The 16,975-nt window shown below is 58.0% G+C and overlaps 1 protein-coding gene across 2 annotated transcripts in view; it reads right to left on the bottom strand.

Annotated features, from left to right (window-relative positions):
• HMCN2 (hemicentin 2) overlaps nt 1–16,975 on the bottom strand; it is a 147,403-nt gene that overhangs the window by 39,323 nt on the left and 91,105 nt on the right. For both annotated transcript variants that reach the window (XM_088019264.1, XM_088019265.1), the window contains exons 46-62: nt 15,817–15,984; nt 14,534–14,647; nt 13,960–14,046; nt 12,692–12,883; nt 11,772–11,945; nt 11,553–11,666; nt 10,857–10,999; nt 10,153–10,303; nt 9,321–9,539; nt 7,674–7,787; nt 7,131–7,318; nt 6,519–6,615; nt 5,568–5,729; nt 5,308–5,421; nt 4,150–4,352; nt 3,391–3,472; nt 1,757–1,888 (exon numbers count right to left, since the gene is read on the bottom strand). In XM_088019264.1, the coding sequence (XP_087875390.1) occupies nt 1,757–1,888; nt 3,391–3,472; nt 4,150–4,352; nt 5,308–5,421; nt 5,568–5,729; nt 6,519–6,615; nt 7,131–7,318; nt 7,674–7,787; nt 9,321–9,539; nt 10,153–10,303; nt 10,857–10,999; nt 11,553–11,666; nt 11,772–11,945; nt 12,692–12,883; nt 13,960–14,046; nt 14,534–14,647; nt 15,817–15,984 (2,454 nt within the window). The remainder of the gene's footprint in view (nt 1–1,756; nt 1,889–3,390; nt 3,473–4,149; nt 4,353–5,307; nt 5,422–5,567; nt 5,730–6,518; nt 6,616–7,130; nt 7,319–7,673; nt 7,788–9,320; nt 9,540–10,152; nt 10,304–10,856; nt 11,000–11,552; nt 11,667–11,771; nt 11,946–12,691; nt 12,884–13,959; nt 14,047–14,533; nt 14,648–15,816; nt 15,985–16,975) is intronic.

Genomic DNA, 16,975 nt, shown 5'->3' with positions numbered 1-16,975 from the left:
TGCTCAGGCTGCACACCCACCCCAGCCTGGAATGGCCCCCGTTCTCTGCAGCCGCACCTCTGCCTGAGCCCAGGCTGGGCCACCCTCCCCCGGGTCCTCACTGGTACAGCCAGTCTCTCAACACAAAATCTACTGAGTAGCTACCGCGTGTCCAGCTGTGAGCTTGGGGTTCAAGGCCGAGTAAAGCACAGCCCCTGGCCTCAAGGGGCTCCACGTGCATCAGTGACAGTGAGACACGCGTGATCCTGCGTGACCAGCCCCGTGAAGCCCCTGATGGAGCCGGGAGGGGTCAGGCACGTCTTCGGAGGAGGCAGGTCTCAGTGGGACCAAGTGGGTGTGAACCGGCCAGTAGAGGTGTTCGGGGGGGTTGGGGCGGGTATTTCGGGGAGGAAAGAGCGTGTGCCAAGGAAGGAGGTGGAGAACGGGGCCCGGAGCGGCTCCGCAGTAGGTGTAATTGGAAGAGAAAGGAGAGCGTACGCCCCACAAACACTCGTCCCCGAACCTTCACGGCACTCTGTTCACCACAGCCCCAGGGTGGAAACAACCTGAATGTCCACCAACTGATGAAAAGATAAACCAAATAGGACAGAGCTACGCAGTGGAACGGTCAGCCATAAGAAAGAGTGAAAAAAATTTAATTTAACCTAAAAGAAGCAATGCAGAATGGACACACGCTACAACAGAGGTGGACCTTGGAAACAGGATGCTAAGTGGAAAAGCCCGTCAGAAAAGGCCACATATTGTATGATTCCACTGATAGGAAATGTCCAGAACTGGCAAATCTATAGAGTCAGTGGCCGCCCGGTGCTGGGGTTGGCAGCGGTTTGCGGGGAAACGAGGGGTGTAAGGTAATGGGTGAGGGGTTGCCTTTTGGGTGATAAAAATGTTCTAAAATGGACTGTGGGGCTGGTCTGCGAATATAGTCAAAATAATGGAATTAGAAGCTTTACACGGGTAAATCGTATAGTACATAAATCTTGATAAAGCTGTTTTTGAGAGAGGGAGAGGGGATGGGGGAGGGAAAGAGAGACGAGAGAGACAGAGAGACAGAGACAGAGAAGGGCTTGTGGGAGAAGAAGCCAAGAGCAGCTGGGTGTGTGGGGGCCCGGTGTGGGGCAGGGGAGGTGGGCTGGCTGAGCCCCGCAGGGCCTCCTGGGCCGTGTTTCTGAGGACTATGGCCACAGGATTTCAGCAGACGAGCGACCGCCTCAGAGCTGCACTTTGAGACCCCTTCTTCCCTGTGTGGAGACGGCACTGGAGGCTTGGAGTGGGCCCAGGACTGGCGTCGGGGCAGCCGGAATGGGAAAGGCCAGGGGCAGGGAGCTGGCTGTTTCCCACCTGACAAGAGGAAGGTTCTGCTGGGGCGCCGGGATGGGAGGAGAAGAGAGCTGGACAGGGATGAAGGCCTAGACAGGGAGGTGAGCGGCAGCCGGGCTGGACAGAGCTGAATTCCAGGGGGAGGAGCAGCTTTGGAGGCCGACGCCAAGCCTGGGGTCAGGCCGGCTGGGCCCTCAGCACCCACCCTGCATCCACCCATCTCGTGGGAGACGACTGTGGCCACAAACACAGGGAGCCTTCGAGCCCCCACGGAAGAGTTCTCAGCATCGGGATTTCAAGGGCCAACAGGGGCGGGAGAGACAGGACACTGCCGCCTTCCATTTTGCCGGGAACAGCGACAACCAACAACTCCTCCCCCTTCGTGGTCACGGCAGCACAGAAAGGAGTATTCGGCACCGAAGGGATGCGATGCACTCACCAACAGGCATTCTGTCCTTCATCCAGGTCACAGCAGGTGCCGGGACCCCGGTCACGTCACAGCTCAGGACCAGGGGGCTCCCAGCCACCTGGCTCACTTTCTCTGTCTTGGGGTTCTCAAACGTTGGGGGCACTGTGGGGGAGATGCCAGATTGCCACAGTCCTGAGACCCTGCGGCCCCCTTCCTTCCACGGGGGCTAGTTAGGGATACCCCAGCAGCTCTTCATTCTGGTTAGTAGTTGACATTTTATGCTTTGCCATAGGTAGAGATACAGGTTGTTTTGATCACAGCTGTAAATAGAACCTGCATCAGTCTATTTCAAAACATTTACAAAGCAGAGTCCAGAGGGGTCCACTCAGCCCAAGGATGGTGAGTGAATGGTTACTGCACCAGGAGTTCTTAGCCTATGCCAGGGCAGGCATCACTAATCGATCCTGACACCCTCTCTTGCTCGGCCAGGAAGAGGTCACACATCCCGGGCAACCACTACCAGTGGAACAAAAATGGCTGTGCTCAGGGTGAATCCCATTTGTCTTCAGGGACCAGATCTTCCCCCTCCCCACCACTCATCAATGTAGCCATCAGGAGAAGGCTTTAAACGGCACACCTGGTGTCAGTAATTCCCAACAATGGTATTCAGTATGGCTCCCGGCTGGATCCAGCCACTGCTCATCTGGTGGAGAGGTCACTGGCTTTGCCTTCTGGGGACAATTTACTTCTGGGGCAATTACAGTAATTTACTTCCACTTGGTAGGCCCTGAGCTATCCACCAGCCTAGACGCTCACTCCTGGGCTTTTGTAGGAGAGAGGTAACGTTCTCTCTCATTTAATCCACTGTTTTGGGATCTCTTTGTTACACAGCAGAGTCTACTCTAACCGACATAACATCTGACCCCAAGCAAATCTGGCTGAGTCTTCATCCCTTGCTTCCCTAGCTGAGCTTCCCCATACCCCCACCTTGAGTCACATCCAGTCAAATGCCATCTGTGCTCTATTCTTCTTTTTTTTTTTTTAAGATTTATTTATTATTTATTTTGAGAGAGTGAGAATGAGAGAGAGAGAGAGTACATGAGAGGGGGGGAGGGTCAGAGGGAGAAGCAGACTCCCTGCTCAGCAGGGAGCCCGACGCAGGACTCGATCCCGGGACTCCAGGACCATGGACCTGAGCCGAAGGCAGTCGCTTAACCAACTGAGCCACCCAGGCGCCCCTGTGCTCCATTCTTGGGCTGATGGAGCAGGCCCCCCAGGTGACATGGCCCCAGGACTCCAACCATCTGATCTCTGAGGGCTCCCCTCCCAGGGCTCGCATGCCAGGCTCATGCCTGGCACTTTATAGATACATTCATGGCAGCCCATCAACTGAATGCTTCCCATACATCTAGGGAGGCAGGTACTGCCTTTGCTCCTTTGACCAAAGACAAACCCGAGGCTCAGAGGAATCAAGGTGTTCTGCTGCACCCCAAGAGCAAGTCATGGGCAGTGCTGTTCCAATCCTGGTCTTTTCAATGCCAAATCCTGTGCCCTACACACTCAGGGCCACTGCCTCTTTCTAGCAACTGCCCTTCCCACCCTGGGCAGCCCTGTGTGCTGCTTGGGGTCCCACGGCAAGGCCCTCAGGCTGGTCCCCAGCTTACCCTGGACAGTGAGGACAAATGTCCGCATGGCCTCCCCGGCTGTATTACTGACTTTACAGCTGTATAAACCTTTATCCAATACCTAGGACAAAGAGCACATGGTGATGGTGTACATGGAGCTAGGATGGGGGTACCGAGGGCTCCCCCAAAACACCCAGGCCACAGAACCTTCTGGAGAAGGGACTCCCCAGATATGCTGGTCCTGCCTGGGAAGCCAGAGGAGATAGGACCCCCTGGCCTTCCCCCAGGAACTTCAAGAAGCAGGAGGGTGATTAGGAGGTAAGTGCGCAGGTTCCAGACCCCCACCCTCCCCTGGGCCTGCCTGGAGGGAAAAGTCCCTCGCTGTGGGGACAGCACTGGGCCAGGAGAGAGGGACCCAGCACCGTTTCCCAGAGGGGCAGCCAATATGCGTCCAGCAAACACTTGTGAGTGTCTAATCTACACCAGGGAGGGTGCACAGAGCAAACTCCCAGAGAGTCATAGCCAGAAGGGCCTGGAACAGGCTTCTAGATCCCAGGAAAGCGGAGGCAGGTGATTGGGAACGGACTTGCTCAAGGCCAGTTTGGGACCAGATTGGAGCCCTGTGCTCTTCTCATGGCTTCCGCCTGGGGGCTGCTCATCAACTCACGGTGAGGTCCTGTGGGCTGAGGAGGCGGCAGTCCCCATGCCCTGCCACACAGCTGCCCAGCCCCACCTCCCAGGCTCGCCAGGACCGGCACCCACAGCCACCCACGGCTGCCGATGCCATGGGCTGCTCACCTGGGTGTCCTGGATCTCCAGCCTCTGCCCCCCGAGCAGAGCCTGGGTGCGCTGTGCCAGGACCAGGGGCTGCCCATCCTTGTGCCAGCTCACGGTCGGCTCAGGGAGTGAGTCGGTCTCACAGCTCAGGACTGCTTTGTCCCCGGCCCGGACCACGATGGTATCCTGGGGGCCACTGGGAGGCTGCCTGAAGGTGGGGGGAACTGGGGCAGCAGGTGAGCAGCGTGAGGCACGCCAGCCTCCATGGCTCCAGCCGTGGGTAATGGCCGATGGAGACCCACAGCGTCACACGGAAGAGCCCGCCCCAGGGATGGCACAGACCCAGGGAGTTGGAGGAAGAGAGTCCAGGTCAGCGTGCCAAGGACCTGCTGGGTGACCTGGGCACAGCCTCCTGCCTTCTCTGGGCCTCAGCCTCCTAGATGGGGAGATGCTCCGATGGCCCTCCTGGGCTCTTTCCGACACAAGGCAGGCCCCGGCTGGGTTAGAGCCCTCCCTAGGGGTCGCCGGAGTCCACGTCCTTCCAGCAGAACAATGTAGAAGGCCCCACCCCCACCCCAGGCTGTGAGCCCACAGGGCCTGGCAGTGTCTGACACGCACACAGTAGGTGAACCCACACAAATAAATCAACTGGGCCAGGGCTAAAAGGAACCTTCCAGTGAGTGCTGGCTCACGACAACTTGGGCCAGCTTTTCCCCAGGAGGATTCTGAAGACCAGGAGCCCGGAAACAGGCTCTATGCCGAGAACCTCTGGTCAATCAGGTTTGGGAAGGGCCTTTCCTGGGCCAGCTCCCGTGGCTCCCACTGCCCCCTCCATTGACTTGAGAGCGCACTGTGTGCCCGGCACGGGGTAAGTGCTCATATGCCCTCATTTAATCCTTATGCCAACTGTCCACTTACACCTGGGAGGCCCGAGGCTCCGAGAGGGAGAGTGACTTGCCCACGGTCACAGAGGAAATACGTGTACAGCTGAGTCTCAAACCCAGCGTGTCCAGCTCTACAGACCAGGATCTTCCCACCACGCTGCTCAGAGAGTGTGGGCATCCCAGGCTTCCCCAGGGCCAGCTGCCCCTCTCCTGGCTGTGCTGCCTCGGGGTGCGGGGCTGAGGGCTCACTGAAGGAGTGGGGCACAGTGCAGTTTGGGGGGCAGACAGGACATACCCAGCACGCTGAGCTGCACCAGCTTCTGGTCTCGGCCGGCAGCATTGAGGGCCTCACACGCATATATCCCGGAGTCTGACGGCCGTGCCCGGGCCAGCTGCAAGGTGTGGGTGCCTGCCGGGGGAGCCAGCCCCCTTACACCAGAGAGCAGACCCCAGGCCCCAGGCCTTCCCAGACTCCCTGTCTGGTCCCAGGTTGGAGGAAGCAACTCCGACTCCCCACAGAGCCTCAGGCTGGGCTCCGAGCCTCAGTTTACCCACCAGGCAGGAGGAAGATCTCTTTTCCCAGGGAGAGAGCCTGGCTGTCCCGGGACCACGTGACCTCGGGGCTCGGGTGAGCATGGACGTCACAGGACAGGGAGACAGTGCTGTTGACGATGGCAGTGATCTGCTCCAAGTTCGGACCTGTGATTCGTGGGGGGGCTGTCCCCGCAGCCGCCAGGAGAAAGAAAGACCCATGAGAACACATTCCGGCAGGGGGCCGAGAGCCAGAGAGTGGAACACGGCCTTGAGGAGCTCTTGGTGCCTTGCCTTGGCGCATCGTCAAACAAGGCCGTGCAACACCCCCCGGATGTCATAGCTGCCTCACAGGTGAGAACACGGGGCTCAGAGATCAGAGAGGGAGAGTCACTTCCCCAAAGCCACTCAGCGGGTCAGCGGCAGAGCTGAAGTATCAATTCGGGCTCAGGTCCTAGACCTGGAGTGCTCTGCACTGTCATCCCTCTGTCCTTGCGGCCACAGCTGCCCCACAGCTAGAGGCAGAACTCATGGCCAGTGAGATGGAAACCCCCTGCTGGGTGACTTCTCTTGAGCTATATATTTGGGCTGGCCTCCTAGCTCCGCTGGGAGGTTGGTCTGGGGAACGTGTCAGCCCCACGCCAGGGATACAGTACGTCTCAGTAACGGTGCTGTAAGGCCTCGGAGGAGCCGTTCCCTGGCGGCCTCCGATGTTGCCTAAAATCATCTGGGGTTGGCCCGCAGGGATCAGGGTCCCCTCCGGGTCCCAGGAGATGGCCGGCACCAGCTGGGATCCATCCACTGTGCGCCCAGGCCCAGAGCCCAGGATGCTAGAAGCAACGAGGCGGTGCCCCTCCGGGCGGGAAGAGGAGCCGGGTCTGCCCACAAGGTTAACCCAGGGAGTGGGCCACAGCCAGCCCAGAGCACCAGCCCTCAGCTGGGAACCCCCAGGAGCCACTGCTCAGCCCAGCTCACCTTGTACCCTGAGGGTGAAGAGTTTCTCTGAGGAGCCCGCCGGGTTCTCAGCCACACACATGTAGCTGGCGGCGTCGGCCACCTCCGCCGTGGAGACCTGCGGGCGCAGCGAGAAGGTGCCTGGGAGACCCCACAGGCCTGCCGGCTCTGGGCTCCCCCAGGAAGTGCTGTGAGGGCTCCCGGCCACCCCCGTGTGCATGGAGCAGCGCGCAGGGGGCTCCGCGGATAGGCACACCCGCCCCCGCCACATCCCCCAAGGCTCTCTGTGACATTCGGGGCATAGAGTGAGATTGATGGTGGATGATTCCCTGTAGCAAACTACATGGTGCCAACAGTCTCCCTCCGGCCCCAAGCAGGGCCGCTCGGTGCCACTCTGGGCTCTAGCTGGGCGTGCGTCCGTGTCCTTCTCAGGTGCTAAGTGTGGCCCTGTGCTGCCAGCAAGCTGCTCACGTAAGATTATTTGGTGAGCTGAATTAAATCCTGGCTGCGCCAACATGCTTCCAGGCCAAGAGCCTCATTTGGCACAGATAACGGCAGCTCCTTGGTTCCCAGACAAGCAGGACCGGGTCACAGCAGTTTCGGCCTTTAGCCTGAGCTGGGGGTCGCCCTGACCTGCAAGACTTGCCCGTCCTCCAGGACCTGCAGCTGTGGGCTCGGGGAGAAGGGCAGCCCATTCTGGAGCCATGAGATGGTGGGCACGGGGTTGCCCAGAGCTGGGCAGCGCAGGCTGACAGTGCTGCTGGCGTTGACGGTCACCTCCTCCACCAGCTCCTCCGTGTCACCCAGGATCACAGGTGGGGCTGGGGGCAGGGGAGAGCAGGGTGAGGAGCAGGCAGCCTGCCTGGGAAAGGTCCCCGGGGTAGGGGGTGGGCAAGGAGGGGAGAGCAGCACGTGGTGCCAGGCTCTGGCGAGGGCGCCCGGTGCCCTCCTCCCCCCGCCCTGATGCAGCTAAGGAATCTGGGGCACCGGGAGGGCTGTGATGGGCTCAAGGTGATACGGCTAGAAAGCAGGCCACTTGGAATTTGAACCCAGTCCCAGCTTGCGTGCCCTTCGTGATTAACCTCCCAGTGCAGCAGGACTGAACGTGCACTCTGCCTTGACCCCCTTCAGTAGGGATGCAGACCGAAACCCTCCGGCCCCAGGCCGGCCACTCACTCAGCACAAGCAGCTGGTAGTGCAGCCAGTCCTCGCCCACCTCATTGGAGGCCTTGCATGAATACCTCCCAGCGTCTTCCGCACGCACCAGGGGGATCTGCAGGACCCGACCTCCTGCAGGGACACAGGATAGAGACCTGAACGAGGGCAAGGAGGCCGGGGACCCCGAAGACATCACTGCCCAACCTCCTCTGTGAAATAGAGAGAATCAGCCTGCCCTGCTTGCTGTGGGGAAGGCCCCGGGCTGAGCATTTTCCTGGCCTCTGGCTCTGGTGCTCCCCCTCCTCCCATATTACAGATGGAAGAACTGAGGCTTCCCAAGAGTGCCCGGCAGCACTGAGCCTGGCTCCTCAATGAAGGCAGAGGGAGGGGACAGAGAGCTGGGCAGATGTTCAGGGATAGGCCTTTGGGAAGCAATAAGGCAGCTCCTGGGCTGCGGTGATCAGGGGTGGGGGGTCCTGGGGGGAGTCACCTGGGACCCTCTGTGATTAGGAGGCAGCCAGGGCCAGACCCTGGTATCTCTGCAGGGCTAGAGGTGGTCTCCAGCGGAGCCGGGTTAGGGTCACCCTGTGTTCAGAGTTCTGGGTTGGGGGATCGCTGGCCCAGGCTGTGCTGTGCTCATGACCAGGGTTAGGGGCTTGTTACCTGCTGAGCCGGGGACAGAAGCAGGATTGGAGAAACAGTGGCTGCGTGTGGGGATCACTTGACACGTGAAATTAATCTATGGTCAGGTTCAGAATGAAGGTCCACTTGTGACCACAACTACTATGTGCCCATGATTAAGGGTCAGTGGCTGGGGTCAGAGGTCAATGGTGGGGTTGGAGGTTAATGGCTAGAACTGGGCGTGGGGTCAGCTGATGGCTGGGATTAACCTCGGGTCAGGATCTGAGGTAGGAATCAGCATGTGACTGAGCTCACTGTGTACCCAGGATCTGGATCAGTGTCCGGGTCCAAGGGCAGTGGCCAGGTTGAGGGGTCAATCAGGGGTTTCTGACAAACAGCTTTCAGTAAGCATTGCCTCTTCTCCATCTCCAAGAGACCGCTATCTTTTGCAAGCACCAAAGTACAAGCCTTGGAATGACCCTATTTGTCTAGAAGCCCGTGCAAACCACCTCATCTCCACCCCCAGCCAGCCCCACCACTGCTCCAGGCCTGGCAGGACACAGGACACAGGACACATCCTAAGCTGAAAGGTCACCGAGTCCCCGCTGATGAGATGATAAACAGGGCTCGACGCCTGGAATCCCCTCCCCCCCCACCCCCCTCCCCCCCAGTGTGGTCCTCATGAGATCTGACTAAAGGAACTGGCTCCCCCTGCGGAGAAAGACACCAGCGTTGGCCGGTTATCCCAGGACATTACAGACCTTGAGGCCCAGAGGCGGGCACGGCCCAGGTGAGAACCTCGGGTCTAAAAACCAGAGGCAAAGGGGGCCCCCGTTCTTGCCTTCAAATAGGCAAGGAGCATCTAGTCCAGGCTTGCAGAAGGCGGCCAAGGCCCAGAGTGGTTGCGTGGCCTGCCCGTGGTCACACAGCCACACAGGAGAGCTCCAAGGACACGTGAGGGCCGTTAAGGAGCCCAGCTCTGAGGTGGGAGAACCCCGATCCCTGCCTGCAAATGCCCCGAGCTCTCTGTGCACTCTAAACTACCTTGCAGAACAGACACCCCATCTGCGGCCGAGAGTGGCTGGTCTTCCCTGTACCAGGTGAGCTCCGGGGGTGGGATAGCATTGGTGTCACAGTGCAGGTAGGCAGGGTTGTTCTCCACAATCTCCCGGTATTCCGTCACCCCACCCCGGGCCTCTTCTTCCCTGGACAGGATCTCGAAGGTTGCACTGGTGTCGTCCGGCTTCTGGAACATGGGGGGCACTGGGGAAGGGGACAAAGCCATTAGAACACACAGCCGAGGGACGGGGATGCACCTCTGCTCAAAGAGACTCCCGTGCTAGCCTCTCTCAGGTGTGGGGACTGCACGGTTAGAGCAGATCCCTTAGGTCAAGGCAGTTTTTAAATTCACTCATTCTTTCTGCCAGTGTTTATTGAGCAACTACCATGTTTGGCCCTAGGATAAGGTTCCTGCCCTCTGTGGCTCATGTCCTCAAAGACTCCCCATGACATGCTGACACCTCTCAGGGGAGGACACCAGATCCTAAGTTTTAGCCAGAGTTTGTTTATTGGAGCACAGAGGTACAAAATCATTGGCTTTCAGAGGTGGTGGGGGCCCTTGAGGCCCCCTGAGCTGATGACCCACATTTTACCAAGGTAAAACCAAGGCCGGGGGGAGGGCAATGGTGGCCCCAGGCCATGGAGTCAGTTAATGGGAGAGCCCGGGGCCAGGGGCCTGGAGGTAAGACGTGGCAGCCAGCAATGAGAAAGGGAAGAAGCCACCAGGAACAGAGTCCTCCTGCCAGACTGTTCCAGAAGCACGGACATTCCCCACGCCCAGCGCTGGCGCCCCCCATTCCCAAGGGCCCCCACGCACCCTGGATGAGCACACTGAAGTCCTGGTCATCCTCACCGGCCACGTTGCCGGCTACACACAGGTATCGCCCCGAATCCGAGACCTGCGTGGGCTGGATCTGGAGCAGCCGGCCTTCGCCCAGGATGCGGAGCCGCTGGTTGGGCTTCACGGGCTGGGGGTGAGAGAGGGGGAATGATCAGAAATGAGGGGCAGGAAGTACCCAGATGAGCCTACTTATATACATATAGTTTGTAATTTATTTATTTGAGAGAGAGAGTGCGCGTGGAGGGAGGGGCGGAGGGAGAGGGAGACAGAGAATCTCATGCAGACTCCATGCAGAGTGCAGAGCCTAATGCAGGGCTCGATCTCATGACCTGAGATCAAGACCTAAGCCGAAACCAAGAGTCAGACACTCAACTGACTGCGCTACCAAAGTGCCCCAAGCCTACTTATATTTTAATAAAATTTTAAAAATACAACACGAAGTGACGGTAGTGGTCTGGTAATTTTATAACACCAAACCCATATAGCTCAAAAACCGTGAGTTAAATGGGTAAATGTAGAGTTGAATGTTGAGGAGGCCCGTTCCCTACAAACAGCTGGATTTCTTGTTAAAATATAAAGTGGGGGAGGGCCCAGGCCGGCTCTGGGGCCAGGTGCTCCGACGGGCTTCTCTGGAAGGTTCCAAGCAGAAGCAGGGGGCCCCCCGGAGTTTCCTCACTTACCTGTCCATCCTTGTACCAGCTGATAGTGGGTGGGGGCACAGCCCAGCACTCACATTCCAGGGTCAAGGTACTGTTGACCTTGGTCTTCACTTCCTTCACGCTGGCCTCCCCCAAGGGGTCGTCTTTGGAGATGGAAGGGGGGACTGAAAACCACAAGGGAGTCTGAGGAGCAGGCCTAGGAAAGGGGTGCTGAGAACCAGGGCTCACCCTGCACCCAGGGCAGTCCCAGAAATGGGGGGCAGGTTCCCGAGAGCCGAGGAACAGGGACCCTGGAGACGGACCTGCTCCTGCGGCTGTTCGCTTAGGGGAGAGAGTGCTGGTTGTCAGCGGTTTACGGGACAGGGCATGTCTGGGGCAGGGGAATTCCTGGGGTGACCTCTGGGGTCCATTCTGGGGGTGCTGGGTCTCAAGTTGTGGGGCCTCTGGCTGCACCACAGTGCAGGTGGCAGAAAGAAACCAGGACTGGTGTGGATCTGGGCGTCCACATAACCCAAGGCCTAACTCGCCCGTTCCCCCATCTCCTGGGGCCCTGGGCCCTCAAGTGCCTGAGTCAGCCCTGGCCGCCTCGGACCATCAGAGGAGACAAGCCACAGGAAGACGCCAAGGGTGTCTGTGGGGCTCAGGTGCCAGGGGACCCTGGGCTCCCACGCAGCCTCCTGCCTGCCCTGCTGGTGCCCCGGAGGGTCCCTGACTCACTGAGCACTTCAACGTGGTAGTTCTTCATGGCCTCCCCAAGTTCATTGGTGACCACACAGGTGTACTGGCCCGCATCTTCCTTCTGGGCATTCAAGATCTGCAGCCCGTGGGTGCCTGCTTGCAGGGACAGTAGCCAGGGTCACCCGCCTGGTCACATGACCTCAGGCCCAAGAACACGTCTCCTATCCTTTCGCTTCTCCCCCCTACACAGGGCATCACCTGGGAGCAGCTGGATGTTGTTCGAAGCCTCAAATGGGGTGCCATCCTTCATCCAGGTGATGGTGGGGGAGGGGAAGGCCAGTGCCTCGCAGATCAGAGAAATGGGGTTGTTGATGGTCACCATCACCTCCTCCTCCGCGCTGTCCTCAGTCACTCCCAGGATGGTGGGAACCACTGTGGGGGAGGCAGGGGGTGTGATCGTTAACAGAGATCCCTAACCCTGGGCCCAAGGATCCAGAAAAATCTCAGACCCTGGTGTTTAGCTTCAGAGCCTAGGCTTTCTACCACTGAGCAATGCCACAGGGGAAGCTGGACAATTTCTGCCTGGATTTCCCCAGTAGTCTTTTAACATCCAGATGGTCTACTGATTTACCAGAGCCTTGTCAGTTCTGCCTGTGTTCCGGAGGGTTCCCTGATAATGCAGAATAGCTCTGCTTTCATTGGTCCTAAAATTTCCCCTTTCAGGTCCCGCAGGGGACTGTCCCCTTTACCACCAGCATTTTTAGAAACAGATTTTTATTAAGCCAGGCTGTGTCCCTCTCATCTACTAGCTCCCTGTTTCTCCCGACAAGACAGTTCATGCTGATTGCCCTCAGGAGATGTACACCTAGGGGCCCTGTCACCTCTCTAAGCCTCAGAGCTTCACTGCTGACACAGGGACAAGCACATCTCCCATCTCCTAGGCTTGTTGTGAAGAACCAACCAGTCAGGCCTGTCCAAATGCCTAGCCCATGATTAATGTTCAGCTAACAGAGCTATTATTTTGTGGTGGTGGTGGTGGTGGTGTTACTATTGTTGAACCCGGAGAAATGGGGAAAAAAATAGGAGAGGGCTTTGTGGACGCTGTCTGTAAGGAGCTGGTCACCTTGGTTCTACCTCCCGTCGGCACCCAGGGTGGCTGGAAGAGGCCCGGCACTTACGCAGGACACTAAGCTGGAAGTGTTTGGTCTTCTCCCCCACAGCGTTGGCTGCAATGCAGGAGTAGTGGCCAGAACTGGACAGGTTGGCCTGGAGGACCTGCAGGAGGGCTCCGTCTGGAGAAATGAGGTGGGCGTCTCCACCAGCCAGGGGCCGGCCATCTTTGAACCACGTGACCTTGGGCTGTGGGTGGCCTGTAAGGAGGGGGAGAGGCAGGTGGGACAATTTAGCAGCTTCTGACTAGGTTGGCCAAGAGGTCAGAGGCGGCTCCAGGATAGGGCAGAGGACATGGATTCTTCATCTCAGTCCCAGAGGCCCATGCAGCAGGGCAAGACACAGAGCAGCCATCAAGCCCGGCCTGGGTCCTTTCCTATGTGGTTGACTGCCTTTTCCTTATGGAGGAGTGGGCTGAGATGGCATGGTGTAGACAGGCAAGACAGAAAGGCAAGTTATTCCTTTTACCTATCCATCCATCCACCCACCCACCTCCCCATCCATCCATCCACCCACCTCTCCATTCATCCTTCCATCTGTCCGTCCGTCCATCCATCCATCCAACCATCCATCCTTCCATCCACCCACCCACCTCCCCATCCATCCATCCAACCATCCATCCATCCATCCATCCATCCATCCATCCATCCACCCACCTCTCCATTCATCCTTCCATCTGTCCGTCCGTCCATCCATCCATCCATCCATCCATCCATCCATCCTTCCATCCTTCCATCCACCACCCACCTCCCCATCCATCCTTCCATCTATCCATCCATCCTTCCAGCCAGCCAGCCAGCCAGCCAGCCCAGTCCATAAGCATTAATGGGCGCTTACTCTGTCAGACACTGGGAAAACCATGGTGACAAAGCAGTCCTTGGGTCCTCAAGGACCTCTGAGCCCGACAGGGGTATACAGATGTTCCAGGGTTACTACGGTCCAGTGTGCTTAGTGCTGGGACAAGAAAGCCCTGGGGCCTGGGGGAGCCCAGTGGAGGCAGCCCATGGGCCCAAGGGGTCAGCCAAGGACTCCTTGTGGGAAGTCCTGGAAGCAGAGGTCTGCAGTCGGGTGAGGAGTGGCGGGGCGGGGGGAGTGTTTGGGGGCAGAGGCACAGCGGTGCAGAGGTGAGCAGGGATGTGGTGCCAAGTTCATGATTTGAGAGACCCTCTGTGGGGAGCAGTGGGGCCGGGGGCGGGCTGGGACCCCCAGGGAACCCCTCCTCTCTGAAACTGTCTTCTCATGCCTCTTCCCAGCCCACTGTGTGTGTGGCTCTTACCTGTGGTGTTGCATGTCAGCTGAGCTGTCTGCCCCTCGGTGACCTTGACTGCCTCCTCCAGGTCCTCGTTCGCAATCCTGGGAGGAACTGGGAGAAGCAGGGAGACAGATGGTTACTGACCAGCGTTGGCTGAACGATTGTGAGGCAGGAAGGCAAGAGCCCAGAACCAAGAGCCCAAGGCAGCTGCCTTCAGTTCCCTGTGCCTCAGTTTCCCATGCCCTTGTGCCTGCTTCCATGGGGCAGTTAAGTTCAATAAACATTTAGTTCTGGCTGAGGGAAGCACCAGTGCCTCTGGGGGAAGGCCCTGATCAGAGGAAGGCAGCTGGGTGGTGTTGAAAATATCTGCCCCCTTCCACTTTGGGTTAGTCCCTGCTGTTTCCAGAAAGTTCCACGGCAGCCTTAGAGCAGAGGTTGCTGATTAGGCAAAGAAGACAAGGCTTGGCCTCTCCCTCCTTCCTGTGCTGAGTCCCCTGCTATAGCATGAGCCCTAAGTCCTGGGCATGGGCCCCCAGAAGCTCCTCGGTGAGGGAGGAGGGATCCGTGGGGTGCACAGGAGGATGGGGCTCTGGCATACCCAGGACCTCGACGCTGAAGTTTCTCCGAGCCTCCCCAGCCTCGTTGCTTGCCAGGCATGAGTAGACACCTCTGTCTTGTTCCTGTGCCCGGGTCATCCTCAGCATCCAGCCGCCTGGGGAGGAAGAAGGGCGGGCTCCAAGCACAGCTATGAGCAACCTCTGTCCTAAGCTGAGCCCAGGCTGCTCACCAGGAACAGGAGGGCACCAGGTGTTGTCATTAGATGTGTGTGTGTGTCCCCCTCCCCCAGTGCTCCTTTCCTCAGATGGGGAAACTGAGGCCCGGGAGGGTAAACAGATGGAGGGAGCCCCCTGGACATTAGACGGGCACATGGGTAAACTTGAGGACCCTGTTCTAGTAAGAAGGATCTGTCCCCTGGCTACCGCTAGTTCTGGGGATTGGCTGGGGCTAAAGGACAGCAATGGGCTCTGCAGTCCCAGCCCAGGCCAGATGCCCACATTCTATTCTAGCCGACCTAGAGAAAAAGCCGCCTTCTCCCAAGGACCTCTCAGAGGCAAGCCAGTTTCTCCCAGGGGAATACAATCAAGGCTCATCTAAGACCTGCCCAGGGAAGGCAGATACACAGGAAATGTCATTACTGCTGTTCCTGCACCCAGGGCAGACATCACGGGTGGATTGCCATGTTCCTTTCTTCCCACAGTCTCTGAATTCCTATCACAAGGCATCTGGTAGCCCCTACCAAATGCCCAGAAGTGGTGCACAGAGGAAAATTTATTTGCCATCCCGGCTTTGGCTGTGTGGAGCAACTGCTGAGTCACTGAAGCTGAGCTTCAGTGGTCTTGAAGTTCCTGCAAGATTTGGATGGGACACTGCTTCCTGGTCCTCAGTTTCCCCACTTGTATACCAGTAAGACCCATCACAAACCAAACTTTCTGGAGAGGATGAATATTCGGAGAAGGTGCTTAACTCAGCATTTCAAAAGTATGTTACTGTTCTGGAGGATGTTATAGATGGGCCGTGAGAATTTTTTTTTTTTTCCCTGCAGGACTTATCAGAACCTAAACTACGCAAATAGTCACTGTCAGTCTTCAGGAGGGGAACAGAGCAGGAAATCTTTTCCAAACTTATTTAAAACCCATTGTTTTTCCCGGAGTACCTCACCTAGCCAGTGTTTTTGGTTGCACTCTTGGGGGACCAACAGCTCAATGGTTATCCCAACCAGGCCTGGCAGCAAAGGGTCAGAGGTCATGGACATGTGATAAACAGAGGCAGAGGCAGAGGGCCAGACCTGATAACCAGATACTCCCCTGGCTGGCACCTTACCTGCCAAGAGGTAGGTGTCCTCCCTGGGGCTGATGGGCTCCTCTCCTCGGAACCAGCGGACCCCTGGGGGTGGGACACCTGTGGCTTCACAGAGGAGCGTCAAGGGGCTGTGCAAGGCAGCGGAGACGTTGGTCAGTGGGTCCAAGTCTCCGATGAGCTCTGGGGGCACTAGACACAGAGGAGAAACCACATTCAGGATGCAGATGGGCGCTGTATGCTCCTTCCCTGCCCCCTAACAGCTGTCCCCCCACAAGGACCCCCACCCCGACTCGGGAGAGTCCGAGGAGCAGAAGCGACAAGATCAGAGGGGCTCCCACTAAAGGGAGTGACTGGTGGCCACAGGCTCGGCTTTGGCTTCAGGCAAACACCTGAATGGGATGCCAGGAGGACTCAACAAGCACTTGGCACAGTGCCCAGGCTGAGCAACAGGACTGGAACTAGAGCCAGGAGGAACACAGATACACTCCCTGAATCTACACAGCAGTGGTTAAGTGGCACCTCTGCACTTTCTAAAGGATCCACTCCAAAAGGAAGCCACACTCTATCAGAAGAGGTAAGTGGGAGACGCCAGGGATCCCTGGGGGATGGAGGGGGGCAGGGAGGTGGGGGAGGGCACAGTGACAGAGGCCTCCCTAAACCCAGCCCTGCCCACCTTATCTCTTACCACTTCCTGCCCCTACCTTGAGGCACACAATAGGCGCTCAGTAAAAGATTAGAATCACGAGGCTGCTGCAGCCACCCTGAAAGTGCCATATCACCCCTCCAGGCCTCTGTAGAGTCTGTTCCCTCTGTCCTGCACACTGTTCCCCTCATCCCGGCATCTGGTTAACTCCTACTCAGCTTTTACATTTCAGCTAAAAGGTCACCTCCTACAGGAGGCCGCCCTGACTTCCCATGACAGTGTTGGGAAGTACCTCACCTAACCATAGGCCCTGGATCCCCCCATTACACATGAGTCATACAGGATAGAGACTGCTTATTTCCTCAGGGCCAGGAACGGAGTAGAGGAACAGCAAGTATGGGAGAGAAGGAGGGAGGAAATGAGGGCGATTTGGAGCCAGTCCTGATTTTGAGAGCAATATTCAAGGCTTCCCCCCAGCAGTGGCCCCAGCAGTGGCCTGACTCCTGGGAGAACAAGGGGCTGTGCCCGCAGGTTGGA

This window comes from Eumetopias jubatus, unplaced genomic scaffold, assembly GCF_037043125.1.
Source record: "Eumetopias jubatus isolate StellerSeaLion01/CBP00866 unplaced genomic scaffold, mEumJub1_p1.0 scaffold_15, whole genome shotgun sequence".
NCBI classification, from domain to species: Eukaryota; Metazoa; Chordata; class Mammalia; order Carnivora; family Otariidae; genus Eumetopias; species Eumetopias jubatus.
This window is presented reverse-complemented; position numbering and strand designations above follow the sequence as displayed.